The sequence below is a fragment of the Psammomys obesus genome, unplaced genomic scaffold (genome assembly GCF_907164565.1).
Source record: "Psammomys obesus unplaced genomic scaffold, mPsaObe1.curated_primary_1811, whole genome shotgun sequence".
Classification (NCBI taxonomy): domain Eukaryota; kingdom Metazoa; phylum Chordata; class Mammalia; order Rodentia; family Muridae; genus Psammomys; species Psammomys obesus.
Genome location: NW_026587382.1, coordinates 2,690,620 through 2,712,287, shown reverse-complemented (window position 1 = coordinate 2,712,287; position 21,668 = coordinate 2,690,620). Strand labels below are relative to the sequence as shown.

General features: G+C 43.9%; 1 protein-coding gene across 10 annotated transcripts in view; it reads left to right on the top strand.

The window, feature by feature from the left end:
• The window catches only part of Arnt (aryl hydrocarbon receptor nuclear translocator), a 68,815-nt gene that overhangs the window by 5,268 nt on the left and 41,879 nt on the right, over positions 1 to 21,668 (top strand). For 5 of the 10 annotated variants that reach the window (XM_055603857.1, XM_055603856.1, XM_055603855.1 and 2 more), the window contains exons 4-5: positions 15,841 to 15,952; positions 19,778 to 19,822. In XM_055603857.1, coding sequence (XP_055459832.1) covers positions 15,841 to 15,952; positions 19,778 to 19,822 — 157 coding nt within the window. Of the gene's footprint in view, positions 1 to 877; positions 1,018 to 1,141; positions 1,302 to 11,742; positions 11,893 to 15,840; positions 15,953 to 16,743; positions 16,753 to 19,752; positions 19,823 to 21,668 lie in introns of those variants that run through there. The other 5 variants (XM_055603859.1, XM_055603858.1, XM_055603861.1 and 2 more) reach the window with 5 other exon arrangements.

Below are 21,668 nucleotides of genomic sequence, written 5' to 3'. Positions count from 1 at the left end.
TGTCCTGGAAGTCGCTCTGTAGATAGCCTGGACTTGAACTCTGAGATCTGCCTGCACTATTATTGCCTAGGTAGGCCAACACTGTGCCTAGCTGTATGTGTATTTCTTGACCTGTAAAATTGTAGACTTTATGTCGTGATATTATGTGTACAATATAGCTGTCCTGAATTGCCCAGTTCTTATCTTTAAACAGTAATTCTGTGTGGTTGTCACCTTGCCATTTGTAAAACTTGCCGATTTGTTCTTGTCATTGACATAGGAGGACACCATTTCTGGAGTGCAGAAAAAGGGACTAGTTTCACTTTGTAGCACAGGCTGCTCCCTGCCTTCTGAGTGCTTGGATTGCCATCTTAATAAAAATTCTTTATTTGTTGCCTCCTGTTGTGCCTTTTGACCTCTTGGGTACTACATGATAATCACGCGGCTCTTTTTATCCTCCCAGGTTTAGAGTAGGCTTTAAACAATTAGTTATTAGGCTTTTACTAGGGCAAAGGTCCTTAAAGGAAAACAGTCTAGAAAGGATTAGCGATCACTAAGTGGAGCTGACGTGTTAGAACGAGTAAAGAGGATTGCATAACATTATCTGCGGAGCCCATGTGCGGAGGAGCCCACCAGGAAAAAACTTCAGTAAAGTGCTCGTTTTCCCTGCATTTCACTGCCGTCAACTTGGTCCTGACTTTCTGACGCCGAGAAGGCAGGATCTGGGAAACAGCTGGCCGGCGTCCTGGCGCTGGCTCTCTGGCCTCTGTGTGGACGTCGTGTTTCTATTGGTCAGTCTTCTCCAGGAGGCCGTCTGCGGAGTGGCCGCGCCCACGCCGCGGGGCGTGCCTTGTCCCCCAGGATGGGGGCGGGGGCTGGGCTTCCGCCATCTTGGAATCCGCGGTGGCGGAGGTGCGGTGCGGTGTGTGAAGTGGCGCTTCCCTCCCCTCCCCCAGCTCGGCGGCGGCTGCCCCTCCCACTGAGGGTGGCGCAGCGACGGTGCCATCTCGACCATGGCGGCGACTGCAGCTAACCCAGGTGAGGACGCAGAAGGGACTGACAAGTAGGGAGAGCCCGGGCTGAGCCGTCGGGCCGTGGCGTAGGGGTGGGGGAGGGGCGTGGGGAGGCGCCTGGCCCGGACAGCCGGGTCGGTGCGGGGCGTCGGGGCTCTGTGCCCCGCGGGTAGCGGCGGCGCTGGGCCGGGCTGGGCCGGGAGTGGTGTGGTCTGGTACCGCTCTGCCCGCAGACGTCCCTTTGATGCCTGCTAGCTGAGCCAAGGCGATCTGGGCTGCAGAGGTGGGACCACGCTGCTGTCTCACAAGGTCGTGATTTCCCATTTATATACCTTTCAGTGGGAAAACTCGCTGCTTTTGCCTATCTGCTCAGATTCTTGCGGCTCCTAACTCCCACCCGCAGCCCTCCCCAACAGGCTATACTTTGAAACTTGGAGTTGACGTGTTTCAGCATAGTGTCTTGCTGCTGAGGGCAGAGGTTGGGTAGTGGTTCAGGACAGGTCTTTCGTCCAGAACCCAGATTTAATTTTTTTTTTTTTAGGTCGGGGCAGAGCAATTCCTGCTCTTTCAGGAAAATATCCTGGGCCATTTGTCGGCGAATGTCCTCTTGCTTGCGTCCTTCTTTTCCTTGTTATTTATTTTGAGGCAAGGTTTCACTCTAGCTCCAGGTTGACTTTGAACTGCTGCAATCTCCTCTCAGCTTTCCAACTAATGGTGTTATGCCGTGGCCCAACACGGTAGTCCTCTTTCTACTGCATTACAGTTAGTTTTTAGAAAGAATTTCATTTTAGTGGGCCTAGTTTACCTTGCCATTCTTCAATAAAGTGTATGCGTTGTATTCCAGAAATCTGTATCTTCATAGCCTTTTAGAAAACAAGAGGCCTGGTTATTTTAGAAAACAAGGTGCTGTCTCACTTTGCCGGCTGTCTTACATTGAAACTGAGATTTTACTTAATGTCTGTGAAAAGCTGTATTGTATTGCAATAGAAGGGTTTTTAATATATAGCATATATAATATATATATATATATATATACAGTAGTTGACTCGCTGCGAAATGTACTGTTTTTTCCCACTATTTCTGGAGACAGCTTTTTTTTTTTTTTTTTTGAGAGAGAGAGTGTGTGTCTCTACATATCTCTGGCTATCCAAGAACTCACTGTGTAGGCCAGGCTGGCCTCAAATTCATAGAGATCATGTGCCAATATCAGTTCTTTTTTTTTAAAAAAATTAAGTTTAAAAAAGTAAGTATATGGGAATGCTTATGCTTGAGTGCAGGTGTGGAAGGAGTCTAGAGTAAGGTGTTGGTCCTCTAGAACTAGAGTTTCAGGCGTTCACAAGCCACATGGCGTGGATGTTGGGAACTGACCTCAGCTCCTACAAGAGAAGTGCCATAAATATAAACAAATTCAACTGTGTGAGTGGACTGCCTGATTTGTTCTTTTTTTAAACAAGTTACCTGAATGACAGCCATTTGATCAGATTTTCATTTCCTGATCAATATTATCTTAAGTCTCTAAGCAGAAATATTAATTTTTCTTCTTTTTTTCTGACTGGAGATTTTTGAGAGGCTGGTCTGGAGCTTTCAATGTAGCTCAGGCTGTCCTTGAACTTGCAGTGGTCCTCTTGCTTCTGTCTTAAGGAGCTGGAATTACATGTGCCACTGTATATAAACTAGCAAAAAAAATTTTTTTTAAATAAAGTAAAAAATCCTTTTTAATGAAACACTTGATTTCTTTGCTTGTTTGTTTTGGCTTTGGTTTTTCAAGACAGAGTTTCTCTGTGTAGCCCTGGCTGTCCTGGAAGTCCTTCTCTAGACCAGGCTGGCTTAGAACTCAGAAATCCACCTACCTACCACTGCCTCTTGAGTGTCTCCTGAGTGTGGTCACCAGTGGGTGGAAACAGTTGATTTCTTTATTGTTAGGTGGTTGCTTCCTTTTTCAATTTTGAGATTGCATTTTATTTGGTTTTTGGATATGGCATCTCCCTGATAAAGGGTAGAAAGACAGGAAATTATGGGGACATGGGAAGGGAAAGGAGCCCCCTTCACAGTTTGGCTGAAGACATTCTAACATTTGCTGAAGGTCTTTCTCCTTTCCTAACTGTAAAACTACCATTTTCTAGAAATATCACCAGAAACTGCCTTTGAAGTAAGGGCGTGTTCTGATCCCCTCGTGAAACCTGCCTAGCTCATGGAGTGGAGTCATCCTAGGTACTTAACAAAAGAAGCAGGACCAGGCCTGAACTTTAATCCTTACAGAGGTGGTGGTGGGGTATCTGAGGTCAAGGCCATCTGAGTTCCAGGCTACATATTGAGTCCTGGTCTCAAAACCAAAAGTCAAACCAAACAAATAAACTAAAAAGGTGAGGAGTAGGTTGTTAGCAAACCTTTGAGAATTAACCAGAGAATCTTCTAAGACACTGCTGCTCCATACTCAAAGTACAGGATGTCTTTTTTTCTGAGTGGCTTTTCTTTTTGTTTTGTGCTTAAAATCTGTATTACACTTGCCTTTAATAAACTTTAATTTTGCATCATACTGTCTGGTCTTGAAGCTCTTCTCTGAGTACAGTCAGGAATCCTAGGTTTGCCTGAATGATGATCCCTAAAGCTGTCCAGGCTGCTGACAGAACCCAAGTGTTTGTTCCTGCTGTAGCTGTTGTCCTTAAGAAGCCAGGGCTGCCTCAGCCTCTGACATGCTGGGATTACAGAGCTGGACACAGAACCAGCGTAGCCAGTGATACCCACTGCTCCCTTTGTTTATCATCTGTTCCTCCTTCCTTTTCCTGGGGCTGCTTTTCCAGCTCAAGATTTCTTTTCCTTCTTCCGTATTGAGAATTCCCTCTCTTCTAACTTAACTGATCCCATGTCCAGTACACACATGATAATTAAGTCAGAAAATAATACCTTTTTGTTGTTGTCCCCTCTTTACCCTTTTGTGTGAAATATAGGATATGTTTCGCCCTGTTAAATTTTGGAAAATTAGATCCGTGACCAGGGGGACATATGATGGAAAATGTATTATGCCTAATGAAAAGAAAGTAAATGGTTCTCAAGTCAGGATTTCCTGCTTTCTTAAGACCAGGCTAGCCTGGAACTCATTATGTAGGCCAGGCTGTCTTCAAACTTATTTTGGTCCTTCTATGTCTGCCTCCTTAGTGCTAATATTGTAGGTTTAATACCTAGCCATGATGGAACTATCTTGGCTTATTTATGTAGATCAGTTTTAGGAACTGGAAGCATCATTTAAAAAATTTTTTTTTCTTCTCTATTTTTGCTTAAATAAGTTCTGATTATATTTCTTTGTAATTTTTTTTGGTTTTATCTTCAAGTGCCTGAAATTAAAAAAAAAAAATAAATAAGTATTATTGTGTGTGTGTGTTGCTCTTGCTGTGGTGTGCAGTGTGGAGGTCAGAGGACAACTTTCCAAAATTGATTTTTTTCCACCTCATGCCTGTGATTCCAGTTCTTGGGAGACTGAAGCAGGAAGATTGCTGCAGGTTGAAGCCTAACAAACAAGAAGACTTTTCTCTTTAAACTTCATTTAAGTTACTATTTAGGGTTGGAAACATGCTTGAGCATGTTAATTTGTGTGCTGGAGAGACAGTGGTTGAGAACACTGGCTGGCCCCTTAGAGAATCCAGGTTTAATCCTCAGCACTCACATGGCTGTGCACAACCATCTCTAACTCAAGTTCCAGGAGACCTAATGGCCTTTTCTGGCCTATGTGGGCGCCAGGTGTGCATGTGAGTCACAGACATACATGTGGGCAAAAACATCCATATACATAAAAATAACTCGTAACTCATATATATATATATATATATATATATATATATATATATATATATATATGACAGAAGTGCTAGGTTGCTATGAGATGGCTCAGTGGATTAATCTTTTGCTGGTGACCTGAGTTCCAATTCTGGGGGGGAGGGGTGTTAGGTATTGAACTTAGGTCTACTCACATGCTATATAAGTCTGTAACAGAGCTATATCCACAACCCTTTTTAGTATGTGAGAGAGTCCACAAACAGGACTGTACTTGCCACAGTATGTGTGAGGAGGTCAGAGGACACTTTGGTTTCCTTACATCCACCTGTTTGAGACAGGGTCTCACTGTGTAGTACTAGCTGGCCTAAAACTCACTATGTTGACTAGGCTGGCTTTGAACTAACAGAGATCCTACTGCCTCTGCCTCCTGAATGCCCAGCACCATTTTATTTGTCTGTTTAGACAAGGTCTCATGTAGGTCAGGCTCAGCCGGAGCTTTGCTTTTACCTGAGAATAACCAGAATTCAGCCCTCCTTTTTCTACCTCCCAAGTGCTGGGCTTACAGGTGTACAGTACCACACTAACTTAGGAAAAAAATTAATTTGTTTATTTATATATTTGTGAATATTCGGGAACATATTTGATAGTCAGAGGATAACTTGTAAAGTCAGTTCTCTCTTTCCATCCTCTGGGTTCCTGAGGTTGAACTTGGTTCTCAGGCTTTGTAGCAAATGCTGTTTTGTTTTGTTTTGTTTTTCTCCCGAGTTATTTATGTAAAGTTGATGTGTCTGAATGCTTTGCTTGCATACAGGTATAGTTCATGCATGCAGGGCCCACAGAGGCTAAAAGAGGGCATCAGAGCTGCTGGAACTTAATTAATGCTTATGAACCACCATGACCTGGGAATTGAACCCAGGTCCTCTGCAAGGACTGCCAGTCCTTTTAACTGTTGAGCCACCTTGCCAGGCCAAGAAAAAGTTCTTTAAGTACAACTTTATCCATATAAGTTAGAGCTTTAAAAGCATCAGTACTTTAATTTACTTTTTTTTTTTTCAGCTATATGAAAACAGAAAGTCAGAAAGTGAAATTTAGATGTCAGGATACTTTTTTGGCCACACTGAGGATTGAACCCATGTTCTTGTGATAGGCACTGAAATGCATCCCTAGGTATGTGTCTGAGTATCTGTATATCACCACATACATGCAGGAGTCTAAGTAAGTCCCAAGAAGAGGCAGATCCTAGGAACTAGAACTGAAGGTAGCTGTGAGCTGCTGTGTGGGTGCTAGGAACTCAACCTAGGTCCTCTACAAGAACAGCAAGCATTTTTTTCTTCATTTATTTATTTGTTCATTTTATATATCAGTTGCAACCCCACTCCCTCCTCTCCTCCCAGCCTCCAACACCCCTTTCCCCCACCTTCTCCTCCCTCCCCCCTTCTCCCTCCTCCTTCCCAGTACCAACCCACCCTGGCACATCAAATCTCATTAGGACTAAGTGCCTTCTCTTTCACTGAGGCAAGACTAGGCAGCCCTGCTAGGGAAATGGGATCCAGAGGGAGGCAACAGAGTCCAAGTCAGAGACAGCCCCCTCCCAATTGTTAGGGAAGACGAAGCAGCCCATCAGCTTCATATTGTACGAGGCTAGGACTAGTCCATGCAGGTTCTTTGGTGGTTCCGTCTCTATGAGCCCCCATGGGCCCAGGCTAGTTGGCCATGTAGGTCTTCTTATGATGTCCTTGACCCTCAGCTCCTTAATCCTTTTCCTAACTCTTCCACAAGACTCCCTGATTACACCTAATGTCTGGCTGTGGGTGTCTGTATCTGTTTCCATCAGCTGCTGGATGAAGTCTAGCAGATGACAGTTAATGTTAGGTTTCTGTTTGCAAGACAGCAGAGTATCATTGATAGTCTCAGGGGTTGAGTCTCCCATGGGTGGGTCTCAGGTTGGGCCAGCCATTGGTTGGCCGTTCCCTCAATCTGTGTTCCATCTTTTATCCTTGCACATCCTGTATCACTCTTAACAGCTGAACATCTCTTCAGCCACCCAGTCTGGGTCCCCAGCCTTGTTACTAGTTAGGTTAAATGAATGATTCTTTTTAGGAGACAGGGTTTCTCTTTGTAGCCCTGGCTATCCTGGAACTCTCTTTGTAGGTTAGGCAGGCCCTGAACTCATAGAGTTCCACCTGCCTCTGCCTCCGGAGTCCTAGGATTAAAGGCGTGCACCACCACTGGCTGGCCGGCCTGGCAAAAGTTTTAAACATGTTCTCATGCTGTAGCTCAGGCTGATTTGGAACTCACAGTGAGCTTTCTGCCTTAAGTTTTAAGTGTTAGCATTCCAGGTGTGAACATCACACCTTGTTCCCTGTGTGTGTGCTCGATTATATGTGTGCACAGATGCACGTGGAGGCCAGAGGTCAGTTCCTTCCTTAGGCATTGTTCCCTTGCTTTGGTGTGTGGTGGAAGGCGGTAGGAGGGGCGGATAGTGTGCGCACAGGTGTGGGTGTCCACACCTGTGTGCAGTTGTGCGCAGGCCAGAAGGCGTTGCAAGGCCACTGCTGTATCTGCCTTAGTGCTTGGAGGCCAGTTGTTTCCCTGAGCCTGTTGCTTGTGTGTCCGCCTAGGCCGGCAGTCAGCAAGCCCTAGCAGTCTTCCTGTCTTGGACCCTCAGAGTGCAGGGATTATTGATGGATGCAAGATCATGCTAGGCTTGCTTTGTGAGTGCGGGGATCCAAACTTCAAGGTTGTGTAGAAAGTGCTGTTAACCACTGAGCCATCTCCCCCCCCCACCCCCACCCCATTTTTTTGAGACAGGCTCTCCTGCTGGCCTGGAGCTTGCCAAGCAGGATAAGCTGGTGGTCGGGGAGCCCCCAGGGTCTCTGGTTCAGCTTTCCCAGTGCTGGAATTGCAAGTAAACATTACCATGCTATGCCTTTTTATGTGGTTTCAGGAGGTTAATATGGACCTTATTGTCTGGTTGGCAAGTCTTTGTTGATGTATTGAGCTGTCTCCCAGCTCCTTATTTATTAATTTTAAAATTAAGCACTTTATTTTATGTATGTGAGTGGTTTGCCTACATGCGTGTCTGTGTACCCTGTGTGTGCCTGATGTCTAGGAAGGTTAGGAGAGATGCTGGATCCCCTGGGACTGGGTTCACAGATGGTTGTGAGCCGTCCTGTGGGTGCTGGGAGTTTAATCTCTGGAAGAACAGCTAGTGTGTTCTTAACTGCTGAGCCATCTCTCCAGCCCTACTTTGTTTTTTAAAGATGTTAATTAAATTATGTGCATTGGTGTCATAGTTACTTTTTTGTGGCTGTGAAAAGACATCATGACCAGGGCAACTAATAAAAGCATTGATTTATTAGACTTAAATTTTCAGAGGTTGAGTCCATGACCATCGTGGCTGGCAGCATGGTAGCAGGCTGCACTTCTTCCAACCATGCCACACCTCCTAACTTTCCCAGGACAGCTTCTCCCATATGTGGACCAAGCGTTGAAATGTATGAGCCTGTGGGGACCATTCTCAAGCAGATGACCGTAATTACTGAATGTCTGTGTGTAGGTTTGTTCATGTGAGCGCAGGTGCCCTTGGAGGCCAGGAGAGGGCATTGATTCTCTTGGAGCTGCAGTTGCAGGTGGCTCTGAGCCATCTAAAGTGGATTCTAGAAACTGAACTCATGTCTTCTGCAGGAGCAGCAAGTTGTCTTAACTGCTACTAAGCTACCTCTCTAGACCCCAAAATCTTTTTTTTTTATAATGAACCATTTTACTAAGCAGATAAAATACAATAAACTTTTTGTTTTTGAGGAGAGTGTCATTTGGACTAGGCTAGGTTGGAGCACTATGTCTTGAGGATGACCTTGAAGTTCTGATTCAGCTGCTGTGATCTTAAAGGCACAGCCATGCCTGGCTTCTGTTGTGCTAGGGATGGAGCCGAGGGTTTGGAGTATCTTAGCACGCATTCTGCCAATCCAGTCAATGCTCAGTGGATAACAGTTCTGAAAAGGAACCTCAGTTGGCATATTTTTATGCAATAGACTATGGTACCAGTTTTTTACCCTTCTCTATTTACTTAGGAGTTAAGAAGTTGACACTTAGACGTTGGCCTTGCATCAGAAAGCACTGAGCGGGCTCGGGAGTGGCTCTGCTGATAGGAGCGCTGGCTGCTCTTGGAGAGGACTTATTTTTGGTTCCCAGCATATACACGGTGCCATCCGCAACTCTTGATTTCAGTGGATCTGTTGCCTTCCCTTGGCCTCCATGGGCACCAGGCATGCATGTGTGGCACATATACATGCAGGTAAAACCCTCACACGCATAAAGTAAATACGAAACAGAAAAACGTTCTCTAATGTTCCAGTGTTATAAAGAATCTTGAAAAAACATTTCTGCTGAGGCTATCTAGTGTTTTATCAACTATGTAACTGATTCCATTCAGATGTAGTAATAAAGGATTCCGAGCTTGACCTCGGCGGAGTCTGAGCCAGTTCTCCCACCCTCTGGTGGTAGCCCTGCTTCTATAACCTTCTGGTTGAATCGCTTCACTTGCTGTTTTGACAGGGTCTGGGTGTGTGGTTCAGGTTGGGCGTAAACTCCATCTTCCTGCCTCTGTCTCCTGAGTGCTTGAGAGATAGACGCTAGAGCTTTAGGTAGGTGGTGAGTTCAAGGCCAACCTCTGGGCTGCGTGAGCCTGCCTCAGCTTCGTCAGTACTAGGTTTATAGGCATGACCTACCATACCTGGCTAGATCCATCTATTTTTCAGAATTCTGTCTTATTTTCCATGACTTTAATAAGTAGAAGTCAGTAAGTTAGTGCATTGTAAATAAAGCAGCCCTGTCTCTGAGACTGCATCACCCCGCAGCTCTGTGAGGTCTGAGGCCAGAGATCTACACAGTGAGACCCTATCTCAGAGCAAAACAAAGAGCAGTAACTTCATTTCACAATAAGGAAATAAGCTTAGAGAAAGAAGTGAACATATTTATTAAGCAGTTACTATTTTCTCTGTGTGCCAAGCTAGACTTTACTATTTTGCTGCTTGCTTTCACTCTCTGAGCTGCCTTGTCAGCTCTATGGCACGTTTTCGTTTTGTGGACTTGGGCATATCTGTGTGTGTGCTTGGAGTGCAGTGCTCTTAGAGACCAGACGAGGGTGTGAGAGCCTCTGGAGCAAGAGTTACCAGCATGGCACCTAGAACAGAACTCTGACTCATTCTTTGACCTTACAGTTTCTTCCCCAAGTCTGCAGAGACTCCCCCACCCGTTTGTTCTTTTTTTTTTTCCTTTTCCTTCCCACTCTGCCTCCCTCCCTCCTTTCCTCCCTCCTTCCTTTGTTCCTTCCTGTTGTTATTGTCATATTGACTGGTCTGGAACTTGCTGTGTAGATCAGGGGAGTTGAACTCTGCCTCCTCAGTGCTGGGACTAGACTTTTTGAAGTTTGTTTTATGGATTCTCATCTTAGCTGTAACTTAGCTTGTTTCAGGGACACTTGAAAAGAATGTGTGTCTTTGTTTGGGGTGGAATATTTCTCTAGGTATTGAACTATTCTAGTTAATGTTGTTTTCTTCCATTTTGCTGCAGATTTTCTAATTGTTCTTTTGGTTGTTAAGAGAGGGATGTTCAAATCATCAGATATGATTTTTTCCTTTTAGTTGTAGCAGATTATACAGGACATTATGTCTACTCTTGTTTAGTATATGTGCATTGCTGTATTATTGTTGGTGGATTCTCTGTAATGTAAATTATTTGCTGTTTTAACTGATTTATTTGTAAATATAGGAGAAAAGCTTGGGCTGTCAGTGTCAGCGGGTCAGGCACAGTCACCTAGCCCAATAAATTGACAAGTAAAGATGAAGAAACAGATTCACTCGTTGTGGCCACACTCGGGAAGGAAACAGATAAAAGGGACCAGTGACCCCTAAGTCCTTTTCACTCTAGTAACTTGAGCTGTAGGCTAAAATGGAACAGTTAGGACAGCAAGTAGGGTGAAGCAGTCCTGGACACAGTGTCTCATTGTCTAGGGTCCTGCTAGGTGAATGAGTTAAATTGTTGCTGCGCAGATCAGTTTCCTGCAAGATAGTTAATTCTGGGTGTAGCCTCTTCCTCATAGGCAGTTGTTCTCATTTGGGAGGTAGTCTCTCCTGTCTCAGCTTAGGCATAGTTTCAGAGCTTTATCTTGTTTTTGCTGGGATCCAGGGTGACTCAAAAGGACAGATTAAAGACAGTGACCTAGCTCTGTGTCTTCAGCAAAGGAAAAGGAGACAAACAAAATGAAGACAGAGGTCCAGCCTTTCGTCCTACTTTCAGTTAACACAAGGGCCCACATTAGCCATTGCAATAGTAACTTCTGGTGCTTTGATAAAAACACTGTGTGACCAAAGCAACCTGGGAGGAAAGGATTTACTTTAGTTTATACTCCGTGTCCATGTCACAGTCCATCACTTAAGGAAGTCAAGGCAGGAACTCAAGTAGGGCAGGGTCTGGAGGCAGGATCTCAAGCAGAAGCCTTGGTGTGCTGCTTACTGGCTTGCTCTCCCATGGTTTGCTCAGCCTGTTTTATAGCACCCAGGACCACCAGCCCAGGATTGGCATTGCCTACAGTAAGCTGGGCCTCTGGTGTCAGTCAGTAATTAAGACAGTGCACCACAGGCTTGCCCATACACCAGTCTAGTGGTGGCATCTTCTCAGTTAAGGTTCCCTCTTCCCAGTGACTCCAGCTTGTATCAAGTTGAGGTGAAGCCATCCCGCATAGCCTCTGAGCGTTGCAGTCCCGCCTTCCTTCCAGAACATGTACATGCTGTTTCTTTGGGGGGGGGGGTCAGGTTTCAATATAGGGTTTCTCTTTGTAGTCTTGGCTGCCCTAGACTCGCTTTGTAGACCAGGCTGGCCACGAACTCACAGAGATCCACCTGCCTCTGTCTTCCCAAGTGCTAGGATTACAGGCGTGTGCCACCTCGCCTGGCTCTTTCTTTTCCCTTTTTTTTAGGAAGAGACTCATTAACTGAGGATGACTTTGACCTCCCAGCCTCTGAGTGCTGGAATTATAGGGTGCATCAATAATCAATACACCAGGGCCTCTTGCATGCTAGGCAAGCACTCTACTGGCTGAGCCGCACCACCCCGCCCCCAGCACCAGGTAGGTCCCTTTAGCAAATTCTTGATCTCATGGGTAAAAGAGTCAAGAGACTGAGAGAGATGGCGCAGTAGTTAGGGCATGTATTGCTCTTGCAGAGGACCTGAGCTTGATTTCAAGTGCCCATAGCAGGCGGCTCACAACTGTCTTGCACTGCCCTCTTTTGGCATCAACAGGCAACTATGCTCAATTATGTACATACCTAATCCCAAACCCCCAAATAAAAATAAAATAAATCTTCTTTAAATGCACTTGCAGCTGGACACTGTAGTGCACACCTTTAATCCCAGCACTCAGGAGACAGAGGCAGGCAGATCTCTGTGAGTTCAAGGCCAGCCTGGTCTACAAATCAAGTCCAAGACAGCCAGGGCTACACAGAAAAACCCTGTTTGAGGGGTGGTGACAGTGAGGAGAAAGCAAGCAAGCAAGCAGGCTGGAGATGTCAGTATTGTCCAGAGAAAGGAGATGCAAAGAAGACAAAGAGGAAAAAGTCATATTCTTAAGTAGAGCAGGAGGAAGAATGACCTAGGAGGACAGGTGGATATACCAGAGAGCTGTAGTATTCAGAGCCTGTCACCAAACTGTCCTTTCAGGATCAAGAAAGCTTTGGGTGCAAGTTTACTTATTTCTGTATTTATGAGATAGCCTCACACTGTAGCCCAGGCTGGCCTAGAACTCACTGTGTAGCCCAGGCTAGTCTGGGATTAGTAGCCTTTCTCCTGAGTGCTGAAATTACAGACAAGAAGCTCTACACTTGGATGGAAATAGTAATGTTATTTGTTTGAGGTTTGTAGTCAGTCAAGAATTGCCCTAGGTGGCCTAGGACTCAGAAGATGTCTAAAGTCAGAAAGAAGAATAGCCAGCTGCATTTATTGTTGTTAGTTTACTGTCTAGTTTTTGCTAGCTTTGGGCCAGGAAGGAATACATAACAGTTTTGAATGATGTCAGTTTAACTTTTAAAATGACTTAAACATTTGCTTATGTGAGTTCGTCTGTGTGTGCACACATACAGCAGAGGACAGCCTCAAGTGTTCCTTAGAGGAGTTTGCTGTGCTATCCTATCCTATCCTATCCTATCCTATCCTATCCTATCCTATCCTATCCTGCCCTGCCCTGCCCTGCCCTGCCCTGCCCTGCCCTGCCCTGCCCTGCCCTGCCCTGCCCTGCCCTGCCCTGCCCTGCCCTGCCCTGCCCCGCCCCGTACCCTACCCCGTACCCTACCCTATCCTATCCTTCCTTTCTTTCTCTTTACATCCTTGTTGTAGCCCTGCCATCCCTCCTTCCCCCCAGCCCTATTTTTCTTCCTTTCTTCCTTCCCCCCCCTACTCCTCAGAAAAGGAGAGTTCCCTTTCCCATCCAGAACAGCTCATCAAGTTGATTGAGGGGAAAGTGATCAAAAAGCTGGCAAGTGAGTCTGTGTCCGATGCAGTCCCCGCTTCCCTTACTAAAGGACCCACATGAGGCCTAAGTTGCCTATCTGCTACATCTTTGTAGGGGACCTAGGTCCAGTTCCTGCATGGTCTTTTGTTGATGTTTCAGTCTCAGCAAGCCCCTCTGGGCCCGACAGGGTCTCTCATTGGCCTGGAGCTTACCAAGTAAACTAAACAGGGTGGCCATCTTGTGTAATGGAAGTTTTGGTTTTTTTGTAATCTCAGTTGTGTTATGTAAATATGTTTTTGTCTTAATCCCACGTGTGGGATTTTAGTTGGGCTATAGTTTGTCCAGTGTAATTGTCTCTTGAAGCTTTTGCCAGCTGGTAACGGCCTTCCACATATGGCATGGAGAGGTCCTCTAGGGCTCCAGAGAATATAAATTTGAGAGCTGAGGAAGAGAAAGCATAGCTTGAGGTGTTAACCTGCGGTGTGGATCAGTTTGGAGAGACCAGAGACTGGCCAGTGTGGTAGTTTGGAGCAGGCAGAAACACTTGGCCGCTTCGTGCAGCAGCTGAGGAGACTGCTGGCTGCAGTGCTGTTGACAGATTGGTATAGCCCTGAAAGATCCTTGACCTTGGGGTCCAGGCCCCCTCTCCCCACTAACCTCCTCTCTCCTGTGTACAGTTGGGAGGTTGGAAAGGAGGCCTAAACACCCCAGATAAAGCATGAGTTGTAAAGATGAGTGCTATGCTCTTGTCTGCTTGCCTTTACTTTCTCGGCTTTCAAGTTTATATTCTCTAGAGCTTTAGGGCCATTTGTGGAAGGTTGTTACCAGCTGGCAAAAGCCACACACCCCCATCAGACAATTAATGAGTGCTAGAGGCCTGAGCTCAAGCCCTTACGCTTCTGTAGTAACCCCTTTACTGTCTGAGGCATGTGTCTTCCTTACCCCAGTTTACCTGTTGGTAAAGGCTAGTTTGGGACTAATTTAACGTTTCTGTTGTTGGCTCATTTTATATATATATATTTTTTCATTTATTTTTTTTAGAGAGTGTGTGTGAGCCCATCCTGACGAATGTATAGAGATCAGAGGACAGCGTGCCTGAGTTGTCTCCTTCTACTGTGTGTCCTGGGTATTTTACTCAGGTGACCATGTTCCTCCAGGTCAGGCTCAGTGGTAGCTCTTTTCCCCACTGAGCCATCTTTCTAGCCCTCCAACACCTGTATTTTCAGAAGTTTAAGTAGAATGTGTGCTAGTATGGGTTTTTTGTGTCTTTCATTTTTGGAGTTTTTTGCAACTTCTTGATTCTGTAGGTTTATATTTGTTGTCAAAATTAGGAATTTTCCATTATTTTCTCAGCCCTTCTTTCTTTCTCATCTCTTTCCATGACTCCTACAAATGTTAGCTCTTTCTGCTGTAGCGCCGGTGCTATCTGAAGTTCTGGTAGTTTTTCTTCTGTTTGTTTTTGCCCCCGGCCTGGTTTCTCTCATTTCAGATTTTTTTTTTTTTTCTTCTCTAGTGCTGGCCCCAAACTAGCTATATAGCATAGGTTGACTTCAAACATGCAATCCCTTTGCCTGTGTCTCAAGTGCAAAGGTAATAGAGATATACCATCATGTTTAACCCACTTACAGTTGTTATTCCCAAAGTTTACAATTTTTCCCCATAGCCTGTCTTTATTTGCTTTTCCCCCCCCAAATATTCTTTTAACTGCTTGCTGAAGGTTTTTGTTTTGTTTCTCTGTATAGCCTTGGGTGTCCTGGATTCCCTTTAGACCAGGTTGCCCTTGAACTCAAAGTGATCTGTCTACCTCTGCCTTCCTTCGTGCTGGGGTTACAGATGTGCACTACTGCACCCAGCTGCTTAAGAATTTTTGTCATGGCTACTTGCAAAACTTTTGTTAAGATAATTCTAACATCTGTATCATCTTTTGTTTTGTTTTTGTTTCTCTCTGTAGCCTTGGCTGTCCAGGAACTCATTGTGTAGATTAGGCTGGCCTGGAACTCAGAGATTCACCTGCCTCTTCCTCCCTAGTGCTGGGATTAAAGGCATGCACCACCACTGCTGACTTTGTTTTGCTTTTGTTGTTGCTGTTTTTTTGTTTTTGCTTTTCAAGACAGGGTTTCTCTGTGTTACTCTGGCTGTCCTGGATTCACTTTGTAGACCAGGCTGCCCTCAAACTCTCAGAGATCCACCTTCCTCTGCCTTCCTGAGTGCTGGGATTACAGGTGTGTGCCACCACCCCCAGTGCACTGCTGACTTTGAACTCTTGATTTTCCTCTCTTCCAGGTACTGGCATCACAGATGTTTGTCACCAGGCCTGGTTTAAGCTATGTTTATTTTTTTTTGTGTATGGCTGTGGGATGTCACAGTGCATGTGTGGAGGTCATCAGCCACTTTATGAGTTAGTTTTCTCTTTCCACCGTGTGGGTGCTAGGTATTGAATTAAGGTCATCAGCATTGGCAGCAAGCCACCTTTCAAGATACTTAGCATCTTGGTGGGTTGTGGTAGAAGCAAGTGGTTTAGCCAGCATGACATTGATTCTTGAGGATATTGACAGTATGCTTTTCTGACAGAAATGACATCGGATGTACCATCTCTGGGCCCCACCATTGCTTCAGGAAACGCTGGACCTGGGATTCAGGGTGGAGGAGCTGTTGTTCAGAGGGCTGTTAAGCGACGGCCAGGGTGAGTTTGAACATATGCTGTCAGTGTCTCTCTTGTACGGTCAACTTGATTGAGTTAGGTGCTGCTTCTGCTCGTCTGTCCCTGACCTCAGTTTAATTGATTGCTTACTACACTGCAGTCACGTAACTGACTCCTAGTCCTGGATCATTCTTTATGCAGGCATACTATTTTATGTAAACTTTTAAAAATATGTTTATGTAACTTGAGTAAAAATACAGATGTAAAGAAAAAGATAAAACTGTTGTATCTGTTATCATTTTACTCTCATCTTACCTCTTTTAGAGAATCAAGTATTTCACAGATAGTGTTGATTTTATTTCTGCATTCACCACTTCTATATATATTTCACATAAACATTTCTAAGCAGGTTAAAATTGTTTTCCATTGATCTATCTTTATTAATAAGCAGGTTAAAAAAGAAAAAAAATTTCCAGAAGGTAAACAACTATGGCAAAGAAGGATTGCACTGTTGTTAAAAATTGTTGGCTTTCCTTAAGCTCTGTGTCTGCATTCTCAAAATTGTTTTCCTAAGCTTATTTCTTTGCTAATTTATTGATGCTTTCTTTGACTTGGAATGAGCAGTCCATTTAGTTTCAAAAGTATTTAAGTGCCAGATCAGATGTGGCATTGAAGTATGACTGCTGATAGATACAAAGAGAGAGGAGATACATTTTATGTTTCAAGTTTCTAAAGTTCTGATAGTCAATGTATTATAAATAAATCTCATACAAGACAGAACATGGCAAAGTGAATGAGGTATGATGGCTTATACCTGAAGCCCTAGCCCTCAGTAGGGTTGAGTGAGGAAGTGGAGACATGAGGCCATCCTGGATTACATAGTGATACTCTAGCTCAAAATAAAACTAAACATAAATAAAACAAATTCACTAAAAATGTACAACAGAAAAGATGGAATAAATACTAAAAATATATAGTTTTTAAGCAGTTTTTAAACACCGTACCAAAGATTGGTAAAAGTTTTTAAAAGAAGAAGGTTGCTTTAGTACAGGTCTCTCAACCTTCCTAATGCTGCAACCCTTTAATACAGTTCCTCATGTGTGGTGACCCCCGTCATAAAGCTTCGTAACTGTAGTTCTGCTACTGTTATGCATCATAACTGGGTTTATAGACACCAGAAATGTAAATGTAAATATCAGCTATGGAGGATATCTGATAGGGGACTCCCAAGGGGGTCGCAACCCACGGGTTGAGAACAGTTGCTTTAGGGCCTGTGAGATAGCTCAGTGCTTAGAGGCACTTGCCTATAGTCCTAGTTACTTTCACTTGATCCTCAGAATCCACATAAAGGTGGAAGGAGAGAACCAAGTCTTCCAAATTGTCCTCTGACCTCTACATAAAAATACTAAACTTTAAATAAATAAATGATACAAGGTTCCTTTAGAAGTATGTGGGACAATGGGTTCTATTTTACTCACTTTTTGCTACTAAATTTTGTAGTTACCTTTTTTTTTTTTTTTTTAATCTATTTTATAGCATTCTGTACCAACCATGTTAGGCACCACCTGTAGATGCTTTTTTTTTTTTTTTTAAATTACTTTATTTTCTTGGGGTTTCTTACATCTCTTTCTTTCATATGTACCCCAATCTTTTCCAACACCAGGTAGGAGCCTGCATGAGGCCAATAGTTTGCTGCTGTGGACAGTCTGAATCAGCCCCATATTTACACACCTGTGATTAAAACCAAGTCATGTTCACAATAGAACATAACTGAGTTTTAAGGAACCAAAAATTTTTTTTTTTTTTATGTGTGTGGAGTGGGGATTGGAGCTCAAACTCAAGGCCTTGTGTTTTCTTTGGTTAGTAATTTTACCACTGAACTAATTTCCCTTTCTGTTGCCTGATCTTGTTTTTGTTGTTGTTGTTGCTTTTGCTTTTGAAATAAGATCTGGGAACCATGATTTTTCCCTAAACGCTAGGATTATGGTTAGTGCCACTGTGCTTTGCGGAAAAATCCATGAAAAGAAATCTTGAGTTCCTGAGAGATGGCTCCGTGGTTCGGAGTGCACACCACTCTTACGGAATCTGAATCCAGTTGGTAGCACCCATTTTGGTGGCTTAAAACCATCTGTGACTCTAGTTCTAGGGGATATGACACCCTTTTCTGGCCTCTGGGCACCTGCACTCACATGTGCATATACCCAACACAGAAACATAATAAAATAAAGTCTTTAAAAGTCATAAAAGTTGGTCTCTTCAATATTAAAAACACATTTTAAAAAGCGTTTACTCTTTTGTTTTCTAACAGTCTGTTGATTGTTGCTATTTTGACGTGGCTTTCCTGTAGCCCCAGCTAGTTTGTCCTCCTGTTCTTCTTGGTTCCACTTCCCAAGTGTTTGGAAACAAAAACATGTGACCGCCACACCTACTTTGCCACAGTCCTGCTGTGTAGCCAACACAGTCCTGCTGTGTAGCCATGTTGGCCTGGAATTCACTGTGTATACCAAGCTGGCCTCCCACTCATGATCTTCCAGGACTACAGTCAAGTGCCATTACGTCTGGGTGTGGTGGCATTCATCTTTAATCTCGGCACTTGAGAGACAGAGACAAGGGCAGCTTGGTGTACATAGCGGTTTCCAGGACAGTCAGAGCTACATAGAAAGACCCTGTCTCAGAAAACCAAACCAAACCACAGTCTCACTTGTGTGTATACACACATTTATTTATTTATTTGTTTCGTTATTGTTTTTCAATCTCTGTGTTTGTGTAGGTCAGAAGACAAGTGGTACTTCTTTCTTCACTATTGGGGTCTCACGTATCCTATTCAGGCCTGTAGGCTTGGGGGCAAACTCCTTAATCTTCTTAGCTCTTTCTTCGTCTCTTTGTTTTATATTGTGATTGTCTGGCTCCTTGAGGGTAGTTTTTATTTTTAACACATGTCCCACAATATTTTGTGTGTGCATGTGATCTTGCTTTCTTGCTTCTCTCTTTGACAGGGTCTGGCTATATAGCTTAAGCTGGCCTTGGATTTACCATCCTTTTGTTTCTACTTGCTGAGTACTTTGAGTTAAAGGTATGTGCCACCAAGGCTGGCCACGTAGCACAGTGACTTGAATGTAGTGTATATTATATTTTTAGACTAACAATTTTCTGTAATGTCATTGCTTTGAAAGATGTTTCAGAAAACTGACAACAGGGCTTAGATTAGACCGTAAAAATTAAAAATAGATCTCAGGATTTGTTTGTTTGGTTTTCAGGCAGGGTCTCATGTAGCCCAGGCTAACTGTATAACCAAGGTAGAACTCCTTTTTGTCCTGTTGCCACCTCCCGTGTGACAGGATTACAGGTGTGCGCCACCATGCCCAGTCTTATGCTGTACTGGAGATTGAACCCAGGGCTTCGTGTGCTCTCGCAGCTGAGCTGTGTTCTTAGGCCCCGGGAGCTTCTAATATTTGTGTCTCTTCCTGGTGTTCACAGATTCTGGCGGAGGGACCACTTGTGCTGTTGTGCCACTGCTGTTCTCCCGCTTCTTCCTTTTGCTGTTTGAAACAGGTTCTAATTACGTAGCCAAGGCTAGCCTAGAATTCACTATGTAACTGAGGGTGGCCTTGAATTCTCAGTCCTCATCACAGTTTCTGGATGGTGGGATTATAGGCATGTGCCACCGTGGCTGTCTTTTGTTGCCCAACTTTTTTGCCCAGTTATGACATTATGAAAAACATCTAGTGTAGATTTGTTTAGCTTCTGTCTGCTTCTTTTCATTTTACGTAGGTGAGTACATAGGGATCTTGTATTAGTCTATTTTTACTTTGCTTAAGATTCTGTATTACCAATAGGCTCAGAGTATCTTTTGTTGCTTTTCCCTAGGCTGGATTTTGATGATGACGGAGAAGTGAGCAGTAAATTTTTGAGGTAAGAGTTTTGATTGTTATTATTATTATTTTTAGAGATTTCTAAGCAGTGGACTGGAGGGCTGGTTGTCAGGTTCAGTGGGTAACAACACTTCTACCAAGCCTGATGATTGACGTTTGAGCCCCAGAACCCACATTGCTGAAGAACTTACTGCTGCAAACAGTCTCTGCTCTCCACACACTGGCCATGACACATGCACTGTTCACCCTCACAAATAAATAAATAAGTACATGTCATAAAATTAAAATCAGTGGACTGGGAATGTAGCTTGGTAGAATGCTTGTCTCCCATGCTTGGGGTTCAATCCTTAGTACCACAAAGGTTATTTAAGTATGTTTATACTTCCAGATTACCATGCTTTTCTCATTGGCCTAAGAAATGCTTCATCCTAAAACTATACATTTTCTTCTAGGACAGTTTTAGGCATTTTGTTATTTTTAGAGGTAGTACCTCAGAGAGGAGGGCACAGAAAATTTAAAAGACCTTCCATAAGCCAGTCATAGGTTTAGTTATGGCTTAAAAAATAGCAGGCTAGAAAGATGGTGCTGTGGTTAAGGGCTTAACATCGCAAATCTAAGGATAAATAATAAAATTACATAAATGCCAAGTGGACATGGCAGCCTGCTTGGAAGGTGGAGACAGGAGATCCCCAGAGCAAGCTGGCATGGAGAGTAGTTCTAGCTGAAAGCTCTGAATTTGAGAAGCCCTGTAAGGTAGAAGAGAGATGAAGGATCATTCCCTGCATCAGCTTTGGGCCTCTTCATGCATTGCTCACTCACACACATGTGCCTATCATATGCAAACGTGCACATCTATACAAATGGAAAATGAAAAAATATTGACTAGTTCTCACATGTCTGTGGATTGACTGAGTCAGTTGCGTAGGTTCATGGTAAGACTGCATTCAGCAGTCTGGTTGGTTAAAAGTTGTACTCAACTGGCATAGTTGCCTCTCTGTCTCTCTCTCTGTCTCTCTCTCTCCTTCCTCTCCATTGTCTTTTCTTCAACCAGGAAGAATGTAACGATGGCTGTAATACAAAGGGCAAATCTCAGTGTGCTTAACGAACCTTTGCTTCTGTGACTTAGACTCTTATAAATGTCTTGTTGGCCAGAGCAGCTCGTGTATTCATGTCTTGAATCACTGTTGTAGAGGGCTATAAAAGGATGTGGATATTAGAGTACAATTTGATGATGTTTTACTCTGTCATGCTCCAGTAACTGTTAACTCCTTTTAGGTAGCAGGGATTACCAATTTTGTGTGTTTAAGGTGGGGGGCGGGGCAGCATCACATGGAGTTTTAGGCAAGCCTCATACTTGATGCAGCCTCAGATCTTATGGTGGTTTGAGTGAGAATGTTTTCCAGGGGCTTATATATTTGAATTCTTGCTCCTCAATTAGTGGACCAGTTTGGAAAGGATAAGGTATGTGTGGCTATTGGAGGAGGTGTGTCACTGGGGCACTCTCTGAGGTCTTACCCCTTTTCCTGTGTGTTCTCGATGCCTCTTGTTTGTGGAACAAAATGTGAGCTCTCAGCTGTTCCTGCCACATGCCTTTGCTTCCCTTTTGGATGTCTCTCGACTGTCTGCCCTGGGGAGGCACTGCCCACAGTGAGATGGCCGCTCCTCATCAGTCATTGCCCACAGGCCTGTCTGATGGTGACAATGTCTCAGTTGAGATTCCCCCTTCTCAGATAGGTCTATGTTTGTGTCAAGTTGACAAAAACCAACCAGCACAGCAATTGAAAGTAATTCTTCCTGACATTTAATGGATCTTTTTCTTTTCTTTTTTTCTTTCTTTACATCTATCTATCTATCTATCTATCTATCTATCTATCTATCTATCTATC